Source organism: Scyliorhinus torazame, chromosome 7 (assembly GCF_047496885.1).
Source record: "Scyliorhinus torazame isolate Kashiwa2021f chromosome 7, sScyTor2.1, whole genome shotgun sequence".
Lineage (NCBI taxonomy): Eukaryota > Metazoa > Chordata > Chondrichthyes > Carcharhiniformes > Scyliorhinidae > Scyliorhinus > Scyliorhinus torazame.
The window spans coordinates 230,595,211-230,615,395 of record NC_092713.1 but is presented as its reverse complement, the minus strand read 5'-3'; the positions used below and the strand labels follow the sequence as shown (position 1 = coordinate 230,615,395).

General features: G+C 43.5%; 1 protein-coding gene across 1 annotated transcript in view; it reads left to right on the top strand.

Moving 5' to 3' along the window:
- neurl1b (neuralized E3 ubiquitin protein ligase 1B) overlaps positions 1 to 20,185 on the top strand; it is a 104,747-nt gene that overhangs the window by 23,116 nt on the left and 61,446 nt on the right. Inside the window, exon 2 of the mRNA XM_072512133.1 lies at positions 12,599 to 13,159. Within this exon, the coding sequence (XP_072368234.1) occupies positions 12,599 to 13,159 (561 nt within the window). The remainder of the gene's footprint in view (positions 1 to 12,598; positions 13,160 to 20,185) is intronic.

The window sequence follows — 20,185 nt, the reverse complement described above, 5'->3', positions numbered from 1 at the left end:
GTCTAACCAAAATCATGATTATATCTTGTTTCATTTGGTTTTTTCCCACTGTCTGTTCATGTCTAGACTGCAGTCACCCTAAATAATTACATTTCTGATTATCAGAAAATTGTAACATCTGCCATATATGTATTTGCATAGCCTAGTTCTTTCAATTAACTTAAATAGCATTCAGTCTTTTGCTAGAGAACATGTTGGATGCCATCACATTTTTCCATGCCTCAGAATGAATAGTAAACCACACTCTGTGTGCAGGCCAAAACTACTTGTTTAGGTTTGTTTACAGAGAATATAGAATCATAGAATTCCTAGAGCACAGAAGGAGGTCATTTGGCCCATCGAGTCTACTGACCCTCTGAAAGAGCACCCTACCGAGGCCCAATCCCCTGCCCGATCCCCATAACCCTTCCTTGCCCAGTGAAGCAGTTGAGGCTCCTTCTTTAAACGTTTTAAGAAAAAGATAGATGCCTTTCTAAAGAACAAAGGGATTCGGGGATATGGTGTACGGGCCGGAGAGTGGAGCTGAGTCCACAAAGATCAGCCATGATCTCATTAAATGGCGGAGCAGGTTCGAGGGGCCAGATGGCCTACTCCTGTTCCTAGTTCTTATGTTGTTATGTTCTAATCTTTGGATGCTTAGAGGCAATTTAGAATGGCCAATCCACCTAACCTGCACATCTTTGGACTGTGGGAGAAAACCCGAGCATCCGGAGGACACTCACGCAGACAATAGGGAGATAGTGCAAACTCCACACAGTCACCCAAGGATGGAATCAAACCCGGGTCACTGGCTTTGTGAGGCAGCAGTGTGCCACGCAAGATACTTTAGAGTACAATACTTGGAGAGATTTAGACCAATTTCACAAGGGGTTATTTTCAACAAAGGCACACCGTACAATCTTTATGAATGCTTGTGCCTTTTAATAAAAGGGATTCATTTCTTTTTCCTTTTCTGTGATCTTCACAATGTAATCTCAGCCATATGTTCTTGGAGGCACCTTCTTGAACTTTGCCAAAACTAAAATCTAGCAGCCAAACTGCAATTTTATGCGTGGTAGTTCTTTCAGATAAAGTTATCGCTTGAAGCAGATGAACAACAAAATTATGAACATTATTTGCACCTTGAGATAAGTGATTTCATTATCTTCCTTTATAAATGTTCCATACATTGATTGGGCTTTACAACTAATCACAACGACAATAGCAATAACTAGAAATTTTAACTCTGGCTATCAAGTGACATATATTATTTTACTCATGCCATCTCAACTATCAAAGTAACTTTGAATTTTTTTTTAATGATTTCTAAATTCAATGTTTGGCTTATTAGCAGCAGACTGTCTACCTGCCTCCCCTTTTGAAACTTAATAAGAAGAGAATGCTTCTACCATTTAAAAAAGACACATTGAATAAGCAAAAACTTCTGCAGATAAAAAAGGATCATCTCCCATTGTATTTCTGTATTTAATTTGCTACAACTCAACAGTGTGTTGGACCTTTGCATTCAGATGCTGCATGGGTTATGATTTATCCAGTCTTATCATTTTTATCATTATACTTTTGCATATTTAAAATTGGTCATATTATTATTTCTACAAACATTTGTGACAGAAATCGATCCTAAATATGTCATACCAATCATGCTTGTACATTCCATAAATTGTTGTGTACTGTTTAGAACCCAGATGTTTCCTTTTGTATGCTTCTGTGGTAAATAAAAATCTTTCAGTCAAATTTTACAACAAAGCAATGTGAAACCTAATGATGTTTTTTCTTCTGGATTAAGACAATGTCACTGACATTTTTATATGATCTTCAAATTAGTTCCTTATGTTATGGACCAGGGTTTAGGGAGCCCCAAAGTGTATCATGGAGTTCCCCTGACCCACAACTTTTAATAGATTGTGGTATGGGGAGCACACGGCCCACTCTACAGGTTTGGTACAGCAGAAATGGAAAAGTATTTTTTAAAAGCAAAACAATGTTTATTCTATGAACTCAAGTTAACCCTTTTAAAACATACAGTGAACATCTTAGCAACCATTAATTCAAATACAACCCCCAAAGAATACAACACTAAGTAATCCTTTAAGCTTTCCTTTGAACATCCATAAGACTTAAAACACCTTTCAACAGAAGCACATTAGGTTTACATTCACTACTGAGAACATTTATAATTCTGAATTCACCAAATGATCAAGAGATAGTCTTTTGATGGCAGAGAGAACAGCAGTACACCTGCTTGGTCTAGCTTCAGCTCCAACACTGAAAAGGAAACTGAAATACACCCTGCAGCCTGCTCAAAAACAAAGTAAAAAGCTGACAGACAGCCCAGCTCCACCCACTCTCTGACATCACTGCAGCAATAAACATCCATTTCTTAAAGGTACTCTCACTACAGATATTTATATACACATCCATTTATAAACACCCATTTCTTAAAGGTACTCACTCTCACATGACACTTAACAGTACAGCTCTGCATGGTAGGGACCTGGCAGGAACAACATTGTTCCTGTTTATTCCTGCAGAGCAGTACTCTTCAATTAGATATTGGTAGCTTAGATTTTTACGTCCATGCTCCTAAAAGATGTCACACATTGCAAAAATATGCACCCAAAGGCAAATCCCATATTTTTTCAATCAGCCATTTTAACAGTTGGAAAATCATGGGCTGGGGAATTTTCCAATATTCTCCCACCACATGTCAGGAGCACTGGCGTTGTTTTGGAGATTAGTCTTTTAACCCAAACAATTATTTTATCTTTTTTTAATATTTAAGGCAATTCTAAGAAGAGATTGCCCTTCAGCTGGTTCAATGACAGATGTTAGAAAGCATTTGTCATTGTACTATGTGCTGTCAAGGAAACTGAGTGAAACCATGAGTAGGAAGGTGCAGTTCTGAGGCTCTTCAGAGCTCATCAGAGCAATGCATTTCCAAGACGCAGAACAAAAATACTAACTTGCATTATATGTTCTAATTATTCCAGGAGTAAAAGCTATTATTGATTTTATAAGCTATCATTAAAAATACAGGGCACTCAAATAGACTGCAGCTATCCAGTGCTTTAAAGGAAATTTTATTTTATTGTATTTGCTAATGTTTACTTGCTCAACATTGAAAGGTTATGTGAAGATAAACCCTACAATGCAAAATGATTTTTTTCTTGAATCGTAAAAGAGTTGGGCAGCATATTATGAAGCAAACATTAAAGTAAAGACAAAATAATGCAGATGCTGGAATTCCTGGGGGGGGGGGAAATCTGGAAAAAAAGTGCTGGAAAAACTCAGCAGGTCTGGCAGCATCTGTAGAGTGAGAAAAACAGAGTTAACATTTCGAGTCCATGGACTCTCTTTGTACTGATGCTGCCAGACCTGCTGAGTTTTTCCAGCGTTTACTGTTTTTATTATGAAGCAAATTCAACTTGGAGCCGATTCATCCCGTCCCAGCCAGCCCCACAGCCATGAGGCACTGGGGGCGGGCTAAGTAGCCTGCCAGTATAACTTGCACACTTTACTGAGGAAGAGGGAGCAGCCTGTCGATTAGGTTAGCTGGCTGAACAACTCCAAGAGCACATTAATGGATGCTGCTGGTACTGCAAGCAGGGCTGAGGAGAAGGCAAAATGGATCCCGAAGCAAGGTAGATCTAGGGCCTTGGGCAGGAAGAGTTTGGGTAGTTTAGGGAGGGGTGTGGGAGCATGAGGGTGGTGCGTTTTACAGAACATGTGGGGAGGAAGAAAGCCGGGTACTATCTTAGGGGGATTGCTCTCTGATGCGCAAAGGGTACCTCCCCCCAAAGATAGTACCCCTCTTTCCTTCCCGCTCTTTTAAAAAGTTTTTTAAAAAACAGCCGGCATACTCCTATCCGACATTCCATGCCACTATATTATTGTGCAAGCAGTATATTATCAGGGTCAATTGGCTTGATAACAAGCTCAATTGCCACTTGATCATTAATTTAAATGATAAGCAGGCTGCTGATTTTGACGCCTGCCCACCCCTGCCTGGTGGGGCCACGTAAAATGCAGCCCAAAGACTGAACACTAGAGTCACGCATTAACAGAAGGTTTCAGTTGCAGAGATCCTTTCGAGGGGTATTGAGTCAATTTCAAAATTCAATGAAGACTGGCATTTTACTTTTTAAAAAAAACTTTCAAAAATATTTTATGCTTCATAAAATCCCAGGATTACTATTGTTAATAGACCTTCAAAACTCTTACGAGCCCCTTTCATCTCCTTGCATTGTGGGTACATTATTACCAATAGCAATTATTTCCCACCCACTCCATTCATTGTGTAAGAATATTGCGTGTGTTTCTTTTAATGTCCAATGAAACATGGGAAAGTGAATACTATCAATCACAGTATGTCCATTAAATTGTGACCTTCTTCGGAAGTGAACTTGAGCCACTATATGTTTTCCTTGTATGGAATTTTCAACAGTCAAAATAAAAAAGTTGCTTTTAGTAAAGAGTCTGGTGATGACACTGTTAGCTTCCCAACTCAATTACAATGCGTTTGTGTTCTATATAGTGGCTTGCCACTTGAATGGAACTGCTCTTTTAATCAGTCTAAGATAATTCTGTTCAAATGTTGCAGATTCTCAGCTGGAGTCTGTGCAAGCCAAGCATTGTTTGTGTACATGCTGTTAACTTTGCTCATAGCAACATGATTTATTGTTTGGGTTAATATGGCCATGCTGACCCATGGATTCCCAGAATACCAAACCCAAAAAGGCTTTTGAGCATATTGGAAATGAATCATTTTACAGAATTGAATAGTTTGTTTGCAATTAAATTGACAGATTTATCATAGTGTACGAATGGAAGAAAATGACTCAAAACTTTTCAGATAGGGAAATTTCATTTAACAATCCATTTTGTATAGAAGAATGCATAATTGGAGATGTCAACAGAGGAAATTAAATGTTGCCACAGACCCAGAGGCTGCTCTTCCCTTTGAGAGAGAGCTGACTGGTGCTGAACGAACCTGAGGATCACCACACTTCAGGCAAGAGGCAAGGTTGAGAAGGTGGGGCTTTCATGAATAACCCCAGTCGGTACGGGAATTGAACCTGCATTGTTTGCATTACTCCACATCACAAACCAGCAGTCCAGCCAACTGAGCTAACTGACCTCCAGTGTTAACAAGTATGCATTAATATATTGGCATAGCCAGCACTTCAATACTAAACAAATTCTTATTGATATTTGCAATCATTATAAGAACAAGCTGAGTAGGCATCATTTAATTTATTCTTTTGTGATGGTCATTTCACATTTCTCTGGTTTTAGAAAAATAATTTTATCTATTACGAACAGGAAATTGATCAATTAATGTGATGGAGGAGTTAGTACCAAATAATAGTCGTGTCCATTTTCGCAGGGCCATTTATTTATGAATAGATGCACAAGTTCTCCTGTAATCCGGTTATACATTTATTATACATACATATTCAGCAACGTGAAAAGCTGGTTGTTTCAAAAGATCAAAACATTTGTAATACAGGTAATAAAGCTATTCTTGCTTTCTCTTAACTCCAGAGGGATCAGTAGATTAGCTACAGGCCACAACATTCTAAAAAAAAATCGAAGAACCAGCTCAGTCTACATCTCATTCAATAACTTGTAACATTAGATCTGCTTAAAACAGAGACCCTCGTGGCCATAGCAATGCTTAGTTATGTCTGCAAACCATAAATAAGCATTATGAATGCTCAATTCTTAATTAGGTTGGGGAATTTTTCTCTTAATATGTCATGAGAATTTGTCAGCTGTTTTGTTCTACCAATGGATGTCAGCAGCTCTGAGGAGATTCTAACACTTGGTTAGAAAAAGACTTCAGTGGTACCAACATTAGAGTAAGGCTTCCTACCTTGCTCTAATATGCAGATTTGCTAGAAAGTGATCCCGCCGATTGTGGGCGCGATTCCCCTTGCAACGCCTCGCGAGATTACGTTGAATCTTGCATGGCGAGACGGGTAGATCCTGGGAGCAGGGTCTCCTGGCTTTCACCAGCCACACTGCGCCGCAGCGAGCTGCTTTTCCTGCGCAATTGGCCGGAAAATTCTGTCCCTTATCTTTCAATATTGTTATACAAGCCTGACTTCAATGAGGTCTACAAATCTGTTAAACATGTCGTTTTAATAACATTGTTTACAATGCTAACATCACCTTCACATTTAATGCGCTTGGTCCACCTAATTAATGGTTGATTTGCAAGTCAAAATGTTGCCTGGACTTGCACTTGGATAAAAAAAAATTCCATTTCAATTATATCTCTCATTACCTTATTTTCCAACCTAATGGCACATTCCGTGTACCAACTTACAAAGAATGACTGACTTCTCCGGTGCCTCAGCCACGTGTTTTCTGCTGGCGGCCCTTCACTGATGGTGAGATTCTCTCCTGCTGCTTGTCAATAGGATTTCCCATTGAAGCCACCTCACTCCGCTGAGAAATCCATCGGGGGGGCGGGCTGCGCGACCAGCGGGTAAAGTTAATTGCAGCAGCTGGAGAATTCCAGTCCATACTTTTAGTAAAATAGAATGAACAAGGCTGAGTAGTAGGCAGAAAGTTGTTATTTGTGGTATAAATTTCTTTGATGTGGGGTTTTAAACATGAAATCTGTTCCTTCATGAATTGTCGAAGGAGCTCTGTTATGAGCATTGCCCACTCCAAACAGTTGCCTGCTACCAGCAATTAGTTTGGTTGGATCAACGTCATAAACAGTAGCGGTTTATTATTATACAATAAACTAATGTACCACATACAATAAATGGGCAGTTGTATTTGGAGACTCCCTTGCCAGGGACAGTGAGTTACAGCTTTTTTCACCAACGTGACAGCTCCACAGCCTGGAAATGACTTCTTAATCTTGCCTGTAGTAAAAATGGGGAATGCTGCGGTATTTGGGAAGATGTGCCCTTTTTCACAAATTTTATAATGTCATACAGTTGACATCATAAAATTGATCATTTTTCTTTACATTATTAACTTGCTGTAAATGTCATTTGTGGGGTACAGTGCCACCTGGGGTTGAATTACAAAATAACCTCCATTCTAGAAATAAATACATTAAAGGTGAATTTCCCCACCTTTTGCGACATACCTCTAGTGAGTCCCCATTTAATTTGTTTTCCAATTCAGGGGTAATTTAGCATAGCCAATCCACCTACTCTGCACATCTTTGGCTTGTGGGGTGAGAGCCCCGCAGGCATGGGAAGAATGTGCAAACTCCACACAGACAGTGATCCGGGGCCGGGATCGAACCTGGGTACTCGGTGCAATGAGGCAGCAGTGCTAACCACTGCGCTACCTTGCCGCCCCCCATAAACGTTTATGGCAGGGAAATCAAAGAGAAACTGCTTCTGACAGTTTTCCACCTTTTAAACACCTGCCCTGAATTGGCTGGCATGTTCTGACCCTTAACCACATTCTACTGGAGCATTGTTACTCCTAAACTGTGCAGATGAGTGGCAAATAGGATAGTGCAATGCAGGGAACAAACAGACCATGCACAAGCAACATTCCCTTTAAGATCATGCATACACAGCCATACTTCAATCGTATAAAGATTACAGAGTTCAACAAGCCAGCTACCGCGAAGAGCAATGAAAGCTGGGTCATTGAATATCTCCAAAACTAAGTCAGACAGATGTTTTGATTTATATAGCGAGTCAAGGATTATGGGGCACAGACATGAAAATGGAGTTGCGGTCATGATCAGAGGAGCCATGATTTTATTGAATGGTGGAGCAGGATTGAGAGGCTGAATAACCTACTCTGCTCCTGTTTCTTCTGTTCTTAATGCATAGCACACAGAAATTAGAAGGAACATTGGTCCTTAGTACTCATAATTAAGTAAATGGTCAACAATGCTGCAACTCCAGAGTTCCTGGGCGCGATTCTCCGATGCCGAGCCGTTTGGGAGAATCACCTGGGGGCGCCATTTTTTCACACGACGCCGGTCCGACGCCCTCCCGCGATGCACCCAAGCGGCGAGATCAGCACTATCAAGTTCTATGCGGCACAGTCCGGTGAATTGCCCGAGACACCCAAAATGGCGATTCTCCGCCACCCCCGCTATTCTCAGGCCCGGATGGGCCGAGCGGCCTGCCCAAAACGACGGCTTCCCGCCGGCGCCATCCACACCTGGTCGCTGCTGGCGGGAACACTGTGGGGGGGGGCGAAGGGGGTTCTTTCACCGGGGTAGGACTCAAAAGGGGTCTGGCCCGCAATCGGTAACCACCGATCGGCGGGCCGGCCTCTCTGAAGGTTCCTTTCCTCCGTGCCCCACAAGATCCATCCGACATCTTCTTGCGGGGCGGCCTCGGGGAGGACGGCAACCACGCATGCGCGGGTGACGCCAGTTAGGCGGCGGATGACGCGGCGCCGCTTTTATGTGGCGCCAATGCCCGGCGCGCGCTGACGACGCTGCTTTAGCGACATGCCCCCCCCCGAGTTTCTCGCGGCCCCGATCCCAGCCCATTTTCGGGCCCTGAATCGGTCAAGATCGGGGCCGTTTCGCGCCGTCGTGAACCTCGACGGCATTCACGACGGCGTGGGCACTTAGTCGCGGGAGCGGAGAATTACTGTTGTAATACATCTGTGGTAACTTAGACTGAGACTTATAAGGAACAGCCTTTATCAGGTTCAGGCACAGTAGTTAGCACTGATGCCTCACAGCACCAGGGACCCGGGTTCAATTTCGGCCTCAGGTTACTGTCTGTGTGGACTTTGCACTTTCTCCCCATGCCTCCGTGGGTTTCTTCCGGGTGCTCCGGTTTCCTCTCACAGTCCAAAGATGTGCACGTTAGGTGGATTGGCCATGCTAAATTGCCCCTTGCTGTCCAAAAGGTTAGGTGGGGTTACGTGGATGAGGTGGAGGCGTAGGCTTAAGTAGGGCGTTCTTTCCAAGGACTCGCTGGGCCGAATGGCCTCCTTCTGCACTCTAAATTCTATGATTCTATGATTGTGAATTTGAGTCTGTCCTCAATGAGGCAGGTAGAAGTGAGGAGCTTTTGAGCCTGAAGAAGGTTATTCGCAACTCCTAAATTTGGGAAACGCTTTTGCTTCATTTATAAACAATCTATGTAGACACACCTGGACTTTCTGACTGCTTCTGATGGGGTGAAACAACTGGCAGATTTACCCCACGCTGCAAGCGAAGGTTTTTTGTGAAGAAGTATGGACTACCTTTGGGAATAATACCCTTGGAAGTCATTATGGAGGAGACAGCAAGCAGGATGGAGCAAAGGAGAGTCAACAGGCATTTAAAGAGGATTTAACATAGACATAGAATTTACAGTGCAGAAGGAGGCCATTCGGCCCATCGAGACTGCACCGGCTCTTGGAAAGAGCACCCTACCCAAGGTCAACACCTCCACCCGATCCCCATAACCCAGTAACCTCACCCAACACTAAGGGCAATTTTGAACACTAAGGGGCAATTTATCATGGCCAATCCACCTAACCTGCACATCTTTGGACTGTGGGAGGAAACCGGAGCACCCGGAGGAAACCCACGCACACACGGGGAGGATGTGCAAACTCCGCACAGACAGTGACCCAAGCCGGAATCGAACCTGGGACCCTGGAGCTGTGAAGCAATTGTGCTATCCACAATGCTACCGTGTTGCAGATATTTAGCCCACTAGATATCCCTCCATGCATCATTGACAATGCAGGCAGGGCAGTTCAACTGAGAATATTATTGAGGAATATGTGCAAGAGGAGTTTTTTTATTAAAGAGGCAACAAGGCATCTTAGTCATCAACCGAATGAGGACTCATATCTACACTCATTTGTCTGCAGTTCTGTCTATCTGCGCGTTCTACTTGCCATTATCTCCCTCTTCTTCATCATTTTCTTTATTTTACTCATCAGCATCATTGTTGACAAGGCAATAGTGGAGTTTGTGTTGTGCTTCCAGTTATCATTATGTTCCTCCTCCTGTGCCTTCCATTGCTGGGGCACTTCAGGAAAGAAGGATAGAAGCTAAGGATGGGCAAGATTAAGGGTCATATGAGAGGGTGAAAGCCGTGAGGCCTCACCAAGATGGCAGGGCAGCAAATTAGGTGTTCAGGCACTAAGCTGGGACCAACAATATAATATTGACCTCAATATATTCTACTGAAATAGCAGAATGCTTCCCCACAGGCTGCATGGCCTTCTCCTCACAGGATGTGAGGTGTTTGAAGATGGAAACCTCCTCTGGTGGTCTGCTTCTCACAAACATTTTTTTTAAAAATTTAGAGTACCCAATTCATTTCTTTTTTTCCAATTAAGGGGCAATTTAGCGTGGCCAATCCACCTAGCCTGCACCTCTTTGGGTTGTGGGGGCAAAACCCACGCCGACACGAGGAGAATGTGCAAACTCCACAAGGACAGTGACCCAGAGCCGGGATCGAACCTGGGACCTCGGCGCGTGAGGCAACAGGGCTAAGCCACTGAGCCACCGTGCTACCATCGCTTTTCACAAACATATCCACCTAGCTCACACATTACTCTGATCTGAGCATCTACAGCAAAGTATCCATTTAAATACTGCTTTCCTTGCATGAAGTTCTGCTTATCATGTTGGTCACTTGTTGAAGCTTTTGACCAGTCCTGAGGAAGAAGGTCTTAGACCTTCCATGTCGGCTTATTGACCTAATATGCCCCACAGATGCTGACTTGCTGAGTATTTCTCGTTTTCTTCGTTTTTACCCTTTGACTTGCAGCATCTGCTGTTTTTAGATTTTTGTTAGCAGGCCATATTGATTTGATTCTTGAAAAGAGCACAAGGAATCATTTTTTCTTGTGTTATCTCACTATATTGTCTTCTAAACCATGCACATGTGGAGGTTAGAACAAGGGAGATTGAAAGTAATAAGCAATTACTGTGAATTGATATGCTTGGAGTACAACATGTGTCTGGCTGCTGTCTTACATTTTAGAAATCAGTTCCTTTTTCATGAATAGGGTCACCTAAATAAACACTGATTATGCAAGGTAATTTGGAAGAAGATGCTAAAATTTCCTCAGATTAGGATCAGCCATACTATTCCATTTTCTTAGCTGGCTTCTGTCTCCATAGGTTGACTTCTAGTTTTGTTTCAAAGCTGATGATGCTCCCTTTTTCTGTAATCTGTGGTGTATTCAAAATCACCCAACCTACACCGAAACCCAGCCCTCCCATGACCTCAATCATTTTCTTTCAAAGTGACTCTCTCTTTCCTACTTCTGGATGATAGTCGTCATCCTTAAAAAGGGCCAACAACAAGGCTAGAAGAACATTTGAGGCATAGTGCTGTGTTAGCAACGTGGAAGCTCTGATAGACTATTTTGAAAAGATTCTTATACTTTGTACTTTTAATATTCTGAAGATGCACCTGGAAGCAGCCGCACAAGTCATAAATACTTGTCAATCAAAAAAGGTTTGAGCAATGTGCTTTGTGAGTATTCCCAATCTTGTCACACAATTCCTCAAATATCCAACATTTTCAAATCTTTCCACTGTCATATGGCTTTGCAAAGTGAAACTACAGAAAGAACATAAATAAATGATTGGATATGATTTTTTCAAGTGAAATATGATTTTTCAGTAGAGGTGTGACTGGCGCAAGAATTTTTCTTCATGAAAACGTTTAATGTTCAAGTGCCTAAGCCATTCAGGTGGTTGATGCCCTGACAATTCCAAGTGCGGGCTTGATTTGTTAATATCGTTAACATTGTAATGTTCTTGTCAGATGGCCTGATTTATATTACAAGAACATTTGTAGCTAAAGCTATAAACGATTTATTAACATTAACTGTTGTTCAACTATATCGAAAACAACAGATGAATAACAGTATGATCGTGCACAAGCAACCTCTCTCTTCCAGCTCTCCAGTCCGCCTGAGGTCACCTGACTCTAATATTCACTTATATACTAATGAGACTCCTAGTGGTCAGTGTGAGAATTACAACACAACCATGATATCACCACAAACATGTCCACTGCAGTAGTCACCATAGATAGAAATTTCTTCCTTCTGAGCCAAAAACAATCTGCATGTTTAACTAAGAGCTCTTTCTGAACAGTACTATTCAGTGAGATGAGCTTGTAGATCCAGTGTTGACTATTCATCAAGAGGTTGTGGATCTGAGTGCTGAAACAGTTAAATATTCAGAGGAGCTAGCGGCCTGTATTGGCCAAGCTCGCCAGCTTTTAGCCATTGCCACCAAACCAGCTTAAAGGAAGAACAGTTCATTTTTTATGGAAGCTGATCTTACCTTCATCTTCAAACTTGAGTTATAATACCTGCAGGGTAGTTGCAGAGTAGCGCTGATATTCATTGAGATAGTTCAATTTACAATTCTGCTGGAGGAGGATTGGTGAAGATATTGTGGAGTTGAAGTAAAATGGGGAAAAGGAGTGGGAAACAAATGAGTACCTAGCAGTATGAAATGTATGTCACATGTATTAACTCTAAAGTCAAACCAGTTATAATGTTCAGGTTTATAGAAGTTATCACCGATAAACAATTAACTTGCAGGAAAGAATAAACAGACTAATTATATTGAAGTAAAATCTGACGGCCTTTCTAATGCCATTCAATTTTAACCTTACAGATGCAACTCACCAGGCCCGCTCTGGATCTGCTCGACAGTATTACACAGTACCACCTAACGGTCATGAACGGAGAACACATCCAAACATCGCTGAACCTCCTAGATTTCATTCACAGGCCAAAGGCAAAAATGTCCGCCTGGACTCACATTTCAGAAAGGCAACCCGGAAAAACAGTTTCTGTAATGGTGTAACCTTCAGCAATCGTGCAGTTCAGCTTTATGAAAAAGTGCGATTACGGTTATCAGTGGTACTTCACGGATGGAGTGGTGCTTTAAGGTTTGGTTTTACAAGTCACGATCCTTCGCTGATGAGCTCTGCAGACATCCCAAAGTATGCATGCCCAGACTTGGTAACCAGGCCTGGTTACTGGGCCAAAGCGTTGCCTGAAAGATTTGCTCTGAAGGACAATGTCCTCGCTTTCTGGGTGGACAGACATGGACGAGTATTTTACAATGTGAACGATGAAGATCCTGTTCTTTTCCAGTGTGGAATTAATGTTTCAGGACCTCTCTGGGCATTGATTGACATTTATGGAATTACCCAAGAGGTCCAAATGCTTGGTAAGTATTACAGCAGTAAAAATTATATCTCTGTAATTCTGTAGAAAAGGCAGTTTGAGTTTTCTGGGATAGTTGTTAAAATACTCATAACCTAACAAATCTCAGTTGCCTTTCTCTTGAGCCCACCCACATTTGTCACTGTGAGACCAAGGTTTGTAATTTGTCCCATAATTTGATAGGTGGAGACAGAAATATTGGCGCAAGAATGCCAGATCAGTGTTAGACTGATTTGATAATTTTTGTGGAATAGTCTCTCATCTCTATTTTCAATCAGTAAAATCAGTTTCATTGTTTGATTGTTCTTTTCTACAGAATGAAAGGATCATTTTCCACAGATGGTGTTACCTTCATTAACCATCCAATTAGTTATGATTTTGGGGAAACAAATGTCAGTGATAACTGACCAAACAGTGGTTAGCTCTGCTGCCTCACAGCGCCAGGGACCCAGGTTCGATTCTAGCCTTGGGTGCCTGGAGTTTGTATGTTCTCCCGATGTCTGCTTGGGTTTCCACTGAGTTGTTTGGGTTTCCTCGCACAGTCCAAAGATGTGCAGGTTTTGTGGATTGGCCATGATCAATGTGGAGGGTTACGGGGATAGGGTGAGAGAGTGGGCTTAGGTAGGGCGTTCTTTCGGAGGGCCAGTGCAGATTCAATGGGCTGAATAGTGTCCCTCTGCACTGTCGGGATTCTACGGAAACATTGAAACCTCTGGTCAAGCTTTTGTCCAGAGGCTGTGTAAAGAACTGGAAGATCCTATGGTGTCCCGTTTCATAGGGATTAAAACAGACATTTTATCAAGTAAAGCATTTCAGGAGTTAGCAGTGTTTTGAGTGTTTTTTTTGTCTGCCTTATAACTTTAGATTTCAAAACTCACATCCATACATTTGCAATATTCACAGTCTCTCTAATGGTTGTAATTCTGCCATTCAGAGTCTACCAATTAAAACAATTATTTTAGATTTTCATAAGTTTAGGAGCAGCACTCCTGCATTTTTCCCTGTGCATGGGGAAGTTGCCTAAAATTTCTGCACATTATGTATTTTCTTATTGTCTTCATGTAAAAGTTCCAACATTGAAGCAGCAGGTCTTGTTATCAGCACAGTAGTGTAACTGTTAGTTTTAAATGAAACTGGTGCTGTTGTCCGTATAGAATTTAATCTGCAAGACTAAGTGATTTAAAATTATTCATTTTAAGTGGAATGAGTTTTACTGAGTCACCATGCTACTGATTCAGTCACAAGCAATGCCAGTTTACATAATCCATATCATTCTCATAAAATGACAGGGATTAAAAGGTGTCCTAAACTGAGATGTGCAATGACATTTCATTATGTGATCCCATCATGTAGGTAATATATATATATATATAAAAACATCTGTATTGCAATAAATATCATGATTGCAGCAACTATTGCATTTACTACAGCATGTTTTTTTTCCTGGAGCCAATATGGGATGTCATATTGTAGGATGTCATTTTTAGAACAGGATATTTGAGAAGTTGAACTTATCCAAAAGTGACCCAAAAGGTCAATGTTGCTGTTTTGCAGCAGAGTACTCCGAAGAATATTTCTCAAGTATCAGCATCACTCCTGCAAAGCATGCAAATGTGAATCTAACATAAATTGAATCCATTCTGAAATTCTGTTTCAACCATGTGGGCAATGCAAAATGTTCAATATAATACCCGACAGTATGTAAGAGAAATGTGCATTCTAATTGGATATTTCACAATACCTTCCCTAGTTAAGTGGTACAGTAGCTTTAATTGACATTTTCCCTTTCCCCTTATAATTTGCTACCCCTTAATTAATGTGATAAAAATTCTCCGATCGTGCTTGCACATATTTTTCATTGCAATGCAACCTGAGATTAAGACCTAATGAACACTTAAAAAAAATGTATTTTATTACAAACATGTAAAAACAAAGTTACGAAACATAAACAAACCAGGAAACAGTCTTCCCAGCAATCAACCATACAGTTTTAACACATTTTTTCCCTTTCCCCTTTCAACTCCCCCCCCCGCGACGAACAACTCCTCAAATACGGTCACTAATATCTCCCATCTTGCCTCAAACCCTTCGACTAAGTCCCTTAGCTCGTACTTTTTTTTCACAGCTGCAGGAAATCATACAGGTCGCCCAACCAGGCCGCTCCCCCTGGTGGCGTTGCTGACCACCACTCTAGGCAATCAGAGGCGCTAAGGCCACAACATCGGTCTTCTTCCTCTCCTTGTGCTCCTGCTTCTCCAAAACCCCAAATATCGCCACCAAAGGATCCTGCTCCACCTCCTCACCCCACCAGCCTTGCTAAGGCCGTAAACACTCCCGCCCAGAATCTCCAACTTTTCGCAGCCCCAGAACATGTACGTGTGATTTGCTGGCCTCCGTCCACACCTCTCACACTCACCTGCCACCTTCTGGAAGAACCCACTCATTCTTGCCCGAGTCATATGTACTCTGTGTACAACCTTAAACTGTATCAAGTTCATCCTTGCGCACAAGGAGGTTGCATTTACCCTATGCCGCACTCCATACTCCCCAATTTATCTCCCCTCCCAGCTCCCCTTCCCATTTCTCCTTAAGCGTCAACACCCACTGACATCCCTGCTCTCCCAGCCACCCGTATATATCTCCAATTCTACCCTCCCCTTCCTCATCGGAAAGCAGCAGTTGCTCCAGCAGGGTGTACCTCGGCAACCTAAGGAACTCCTTCCAAATCTTCCGCTCAAGGTCCTTTACCTGCAGGTACCTGAACTCACTACCTCTCGGGAGCTGTACCCTCTCCCTCAGCTCCTCCAGACTGGCAAACCCTTCTTTCAAATACAAATCCCTCACCTTGACCAGCCACCTCCCGCCCCCGGCTCAAACCCATGATTCTCACACTGCGGCGTTAATACCGACATCCACTCCAGCCTAAAATGCCTCCTTAACTGGTTCCAAATCTTCACCATGGACTGCACCACCGGGCTCCCTTAATACCTACTTGGCACCATTGGCAACACGGCCATCACCATAGCCCTTAAGCTGGACTCTCTACAAGATTCCTCCTCCATCCTAACCCATTCTACCATCTCTCCAGCCCACCATTGCCGCACCTTTTCCACATTTCCCGCCCAATAATAAAGTTCCACTTGCGGAGCATTGTCCATTCCCTCACTACCTGGATCCCCAGGTATCTGAACCTATTCCTAGCCACCTTAAATGACATCCCCCTAAATTGGCTCGCCATCCCAACTCATTCACCAGGAACACTTTGTTTTTCCCTACATTCAACTTATACCCCAAGAACACCCCAAACCTCCCCAGCAGGCCCATGATCCTCTCCATTCTCCCTAGCGGTCCGAGACATACATGAGTAGGTCGTCAGGATAGAGCGACACCCGATGTCCCCTCTGTCTCCTCATAATCCCCTGCCACTCTGCTGACCTCCTAAGAGCCATTACCAATGGCTCTATAGCCAGCGCAAACATCAGTGGCAACAGCGGGCACCCCTGCCTTGTCCCCAGTGCAATGCGAAGTTCCGTGAGCTCATGTCATTCATCCGCACACTTGCCCTCGGTGCCACATATAACAGGCGCACCCATGCCTCAATCCTCGGCCCAAACCCAAACCTTCCCAGAACCTCAAACAAGTACCGCCACTCCACCCGGCCGAATGCCTTCCTCGCATCCGTAGACACCACTACCTCATACATGGGCTCCCGACGTATTCATGACTACATTTAACAAACTCCTGGGGCGAGATTCTCCCATTTGGCGGCAGAGTGTCCACGCCGTCGGAAACGCCATCGCGTTTCACGACGGCATGAACGAGCCGCTGGGAGTACCGATTCTGGCCCCTACAGGGGGCCAGCACGGCGCTGCAGCGGTTCACACCGTTCCAGCCTCCCATCCCGGCGCGAACTGTGTGCCGTGGGATCCGCGCATGCGCAATGGCGCCGGCGCCAACCCGCGCATGCGCGGTGACCTCCCTTAACGCGCTGGCCCCGACGCAACATGGCGCGGGAGATCAGGGGCCGGCGCAGAAGAAAATAGGCCCGGGGAGCGAGAGGTTGGCACGCCGATCAGTGGGCCCCGATCGCGGGCCAGGCCCCATCAGCCCTCCCACAGGCTTCCCCCCGACCCTGCGCACAGAATTCCTGCCAGCTGCGACCAGGTGTGGACGGCGCCGGCGGGACTGTGCCTTTTTAGAGCGGCCGCTGATCGAGAATTGGCGGCCCGGCTGCGTACACCAGCCCGTGACCGGCGCCACGCCAAACGCGCCGGCGCCAATGGCGCCAATTCTCCACTCCGCGGAGAATCGCATGCCGGCGTCGGGGCGGCGTGGCACGGTTGCGGGGATCCCGCCCCTGATATTGCTCGAGAGCTGCCTGCCTTTTACGAAGCCTGTTTGGTCCTCCGCAACCACCCCAGGACACAACCCTCCATCCTTCCTGCCAACAATATAGCCAGCACGTTCACATCTGTATTCAACAGACCCACATTCCACCTTATTCGGGGTCATCGTTTCTGGTAGCTCCCCCATCTCCAGCACGTCATTAAACGCCCCCAAGGGATGCGGTACCAGCTCCTGATAAAATTCCGGCGGATATCCATCCGGCCCTGACTTAGAACATAGAACATTACAGCGCAGTACAAGCCCTTCGGCCCTCGATGTTGCGCCGACCTGTGAAACGACTCTAAAGCCCATCTACACTATTCCCTTATCGTCCATATGTCTATCCAATGACCATTTGAATGTCCTTAATGTTGGCGAGTCCACTACTGTTGCTTCATTCACTTTATACTATCCAGTACCTCCCTTACCCTCAGGGGTTCCTCCTACGCCTGCCTCTTTACATCCTCCAGCTGAGGAAACTCCAGCTCGTCTAAAAACCGTCCCATGTCCCCCTCTTCTCCACCCTGGGTCTGCCCGGTACAATTCCTTGTACTACTCCCTAAACGCCTCATTTATCTTCCCCGTCTCCAACACCACATCCCCTGCCCCAGTCCGTATCTTCAGTGTTTCCCTGGACACAACCTGCCTCCGCAGCTGGTGTGCTAGCATTCGCCTCGCCTTCTCCCCATACGCATTCTGCACCCCTCTTGCCCTACACAGCTCTAATGAACACTATTAGGCAAGGAGCGAGTGGACATAGACTAATGTTAAATGAAAATAATTCCTGAATATGTTATGAATTTCTTCGACACCAATTTGGTTCGTGAACGAAGCAATCTTTCAATCACTAATAAAACAGCTGCAAGATTGTTCACCAAAACCACATTTCTATTTCAATCAGAAAGATACAAAATATTGTACATTTTCCAATGAGTTAAAACTGTCTGTGAGGAGGAAAAACATTATTTATTCTCTATTTTACATCGCATATGGTTTACCAAATACATCTCTTAAACTATTGTATTTTGCTGAAATGTTTTGTTCATAAAATTGAGGGATACCAATGGTGGGGAACAGAGCACCTCCTTATCCCCTGTCACCAAACGTCCATGCCATACACTCCACATCAACTAATACCCAAGCAGATGCACAATGGAGTTGCTTCCACTCTGCCCTAATAATGTAACTTGAAAGAAGGAAAGTTTAGAGGAAATTATTTTTTGTGCTTTTTGGAGAAAATTACATTATTTGTCACCAGAATTTTCAACTTCAACAGAGGTGTAAACTGGATAGGAGTAGACTGGCTACTATATATCCCACCCTGTTTTCATTCCAATTGAAGTCAATAAAAAAAATCATTCAATTTGTGGCAGTCAACTGATTCACCACTATTCATATTACAGCCCTGCTGAAGTTGAAACGTCCACCCATTATCTTTAATATTTAATTAAATATGAGGTTTTTTTTTGCTGCCACAAGAATTCTTGAGTAGGGTCTTGCTCCTTTGTTGACTGCTCACTGATAAAAATCCCACGTGTCTGTCGCAAATCGTAGAAGCTTTAAGGTTCAAATTGTCTGATGTGAGTTCATAGAGTGTATTCAGGATAACTGAGTTTATACAGTGTATTGGGATAATTTCTTAGATCAATATATTCTCATGCAAACCAGGGAACAGGCTATTTTAGAACCGGAGTATGCAATGAAACAGGATTAATTAATGACCTCATAGCAAAGGAGCCTTGAAGCAACAGTGATCATAACATTCAGTTTGAGGATGAGAAGTGTGGGTGTAAAACTAATGTCTTAAACCTAAATAAAGGCAATTACAAGAGAATGAAGATAGAGTTGGCTGCAATGAACAGGGGAAATAGATTAAAAGGTAGGACATTGGAGGAGCAGTAACAGGCATTTAAGGAGATATTCCACCCTCTCAGCAAATTATATTCCATTAAGGCTCTGAGAAGGATACATCGTCCAATGCTAACAGAGGAGGTTAAGAATAGTATTAAATTGAAACAGAAAGTGAACAATAATGTCAAGATTGGTGGTAAGTCAGAAGATTTGACAGGTTTTAGAAACCAGAAAAGAATGACTGAGAATGAAGGAGAAATTAAGTGTATGAGAGAAAGCTAGCTAGAAATATAAAACAGATTGTAAGAGTTTCTATAAATATTTAAAAAGAAATAAAGTAACTAAAGTGAGTGTTGGTCCCCTAGAGTGGCTGGGAAATTAATACTGGGAAAAAATAGTCAATGGCAGAAGCGTCGAACATGTATTTTGGCCTGGATTTTTGTTCCCAAAGTGGAAGCACAGAGTCGGGAAATATCCAGCTCGGTGCACTCACATTTGGGAAAAACTGCCCCGGATGTCCGGTGTGGGGGGGGGGTGGTAACGTGTTGGAGTCAGGACCAATGCTCCTGGAAACAGTTCGGGGGATGCTGAGTCCCGAAGTGGACCAGTTAAAAGACCTGCCTGGGTGCTCTGGGACTGTGTTCTAGTTAGAATAAAAGTGGTTAGGTCCTGTAACCCTCACAATCACCCCCCCCCCCCCCCCCCCACACACACACACACACACACTGCTGAATTCCCATCCATGCCAACTCATTCCCCCAGCTACTCCATGACCCCTCATATCCTCCATACC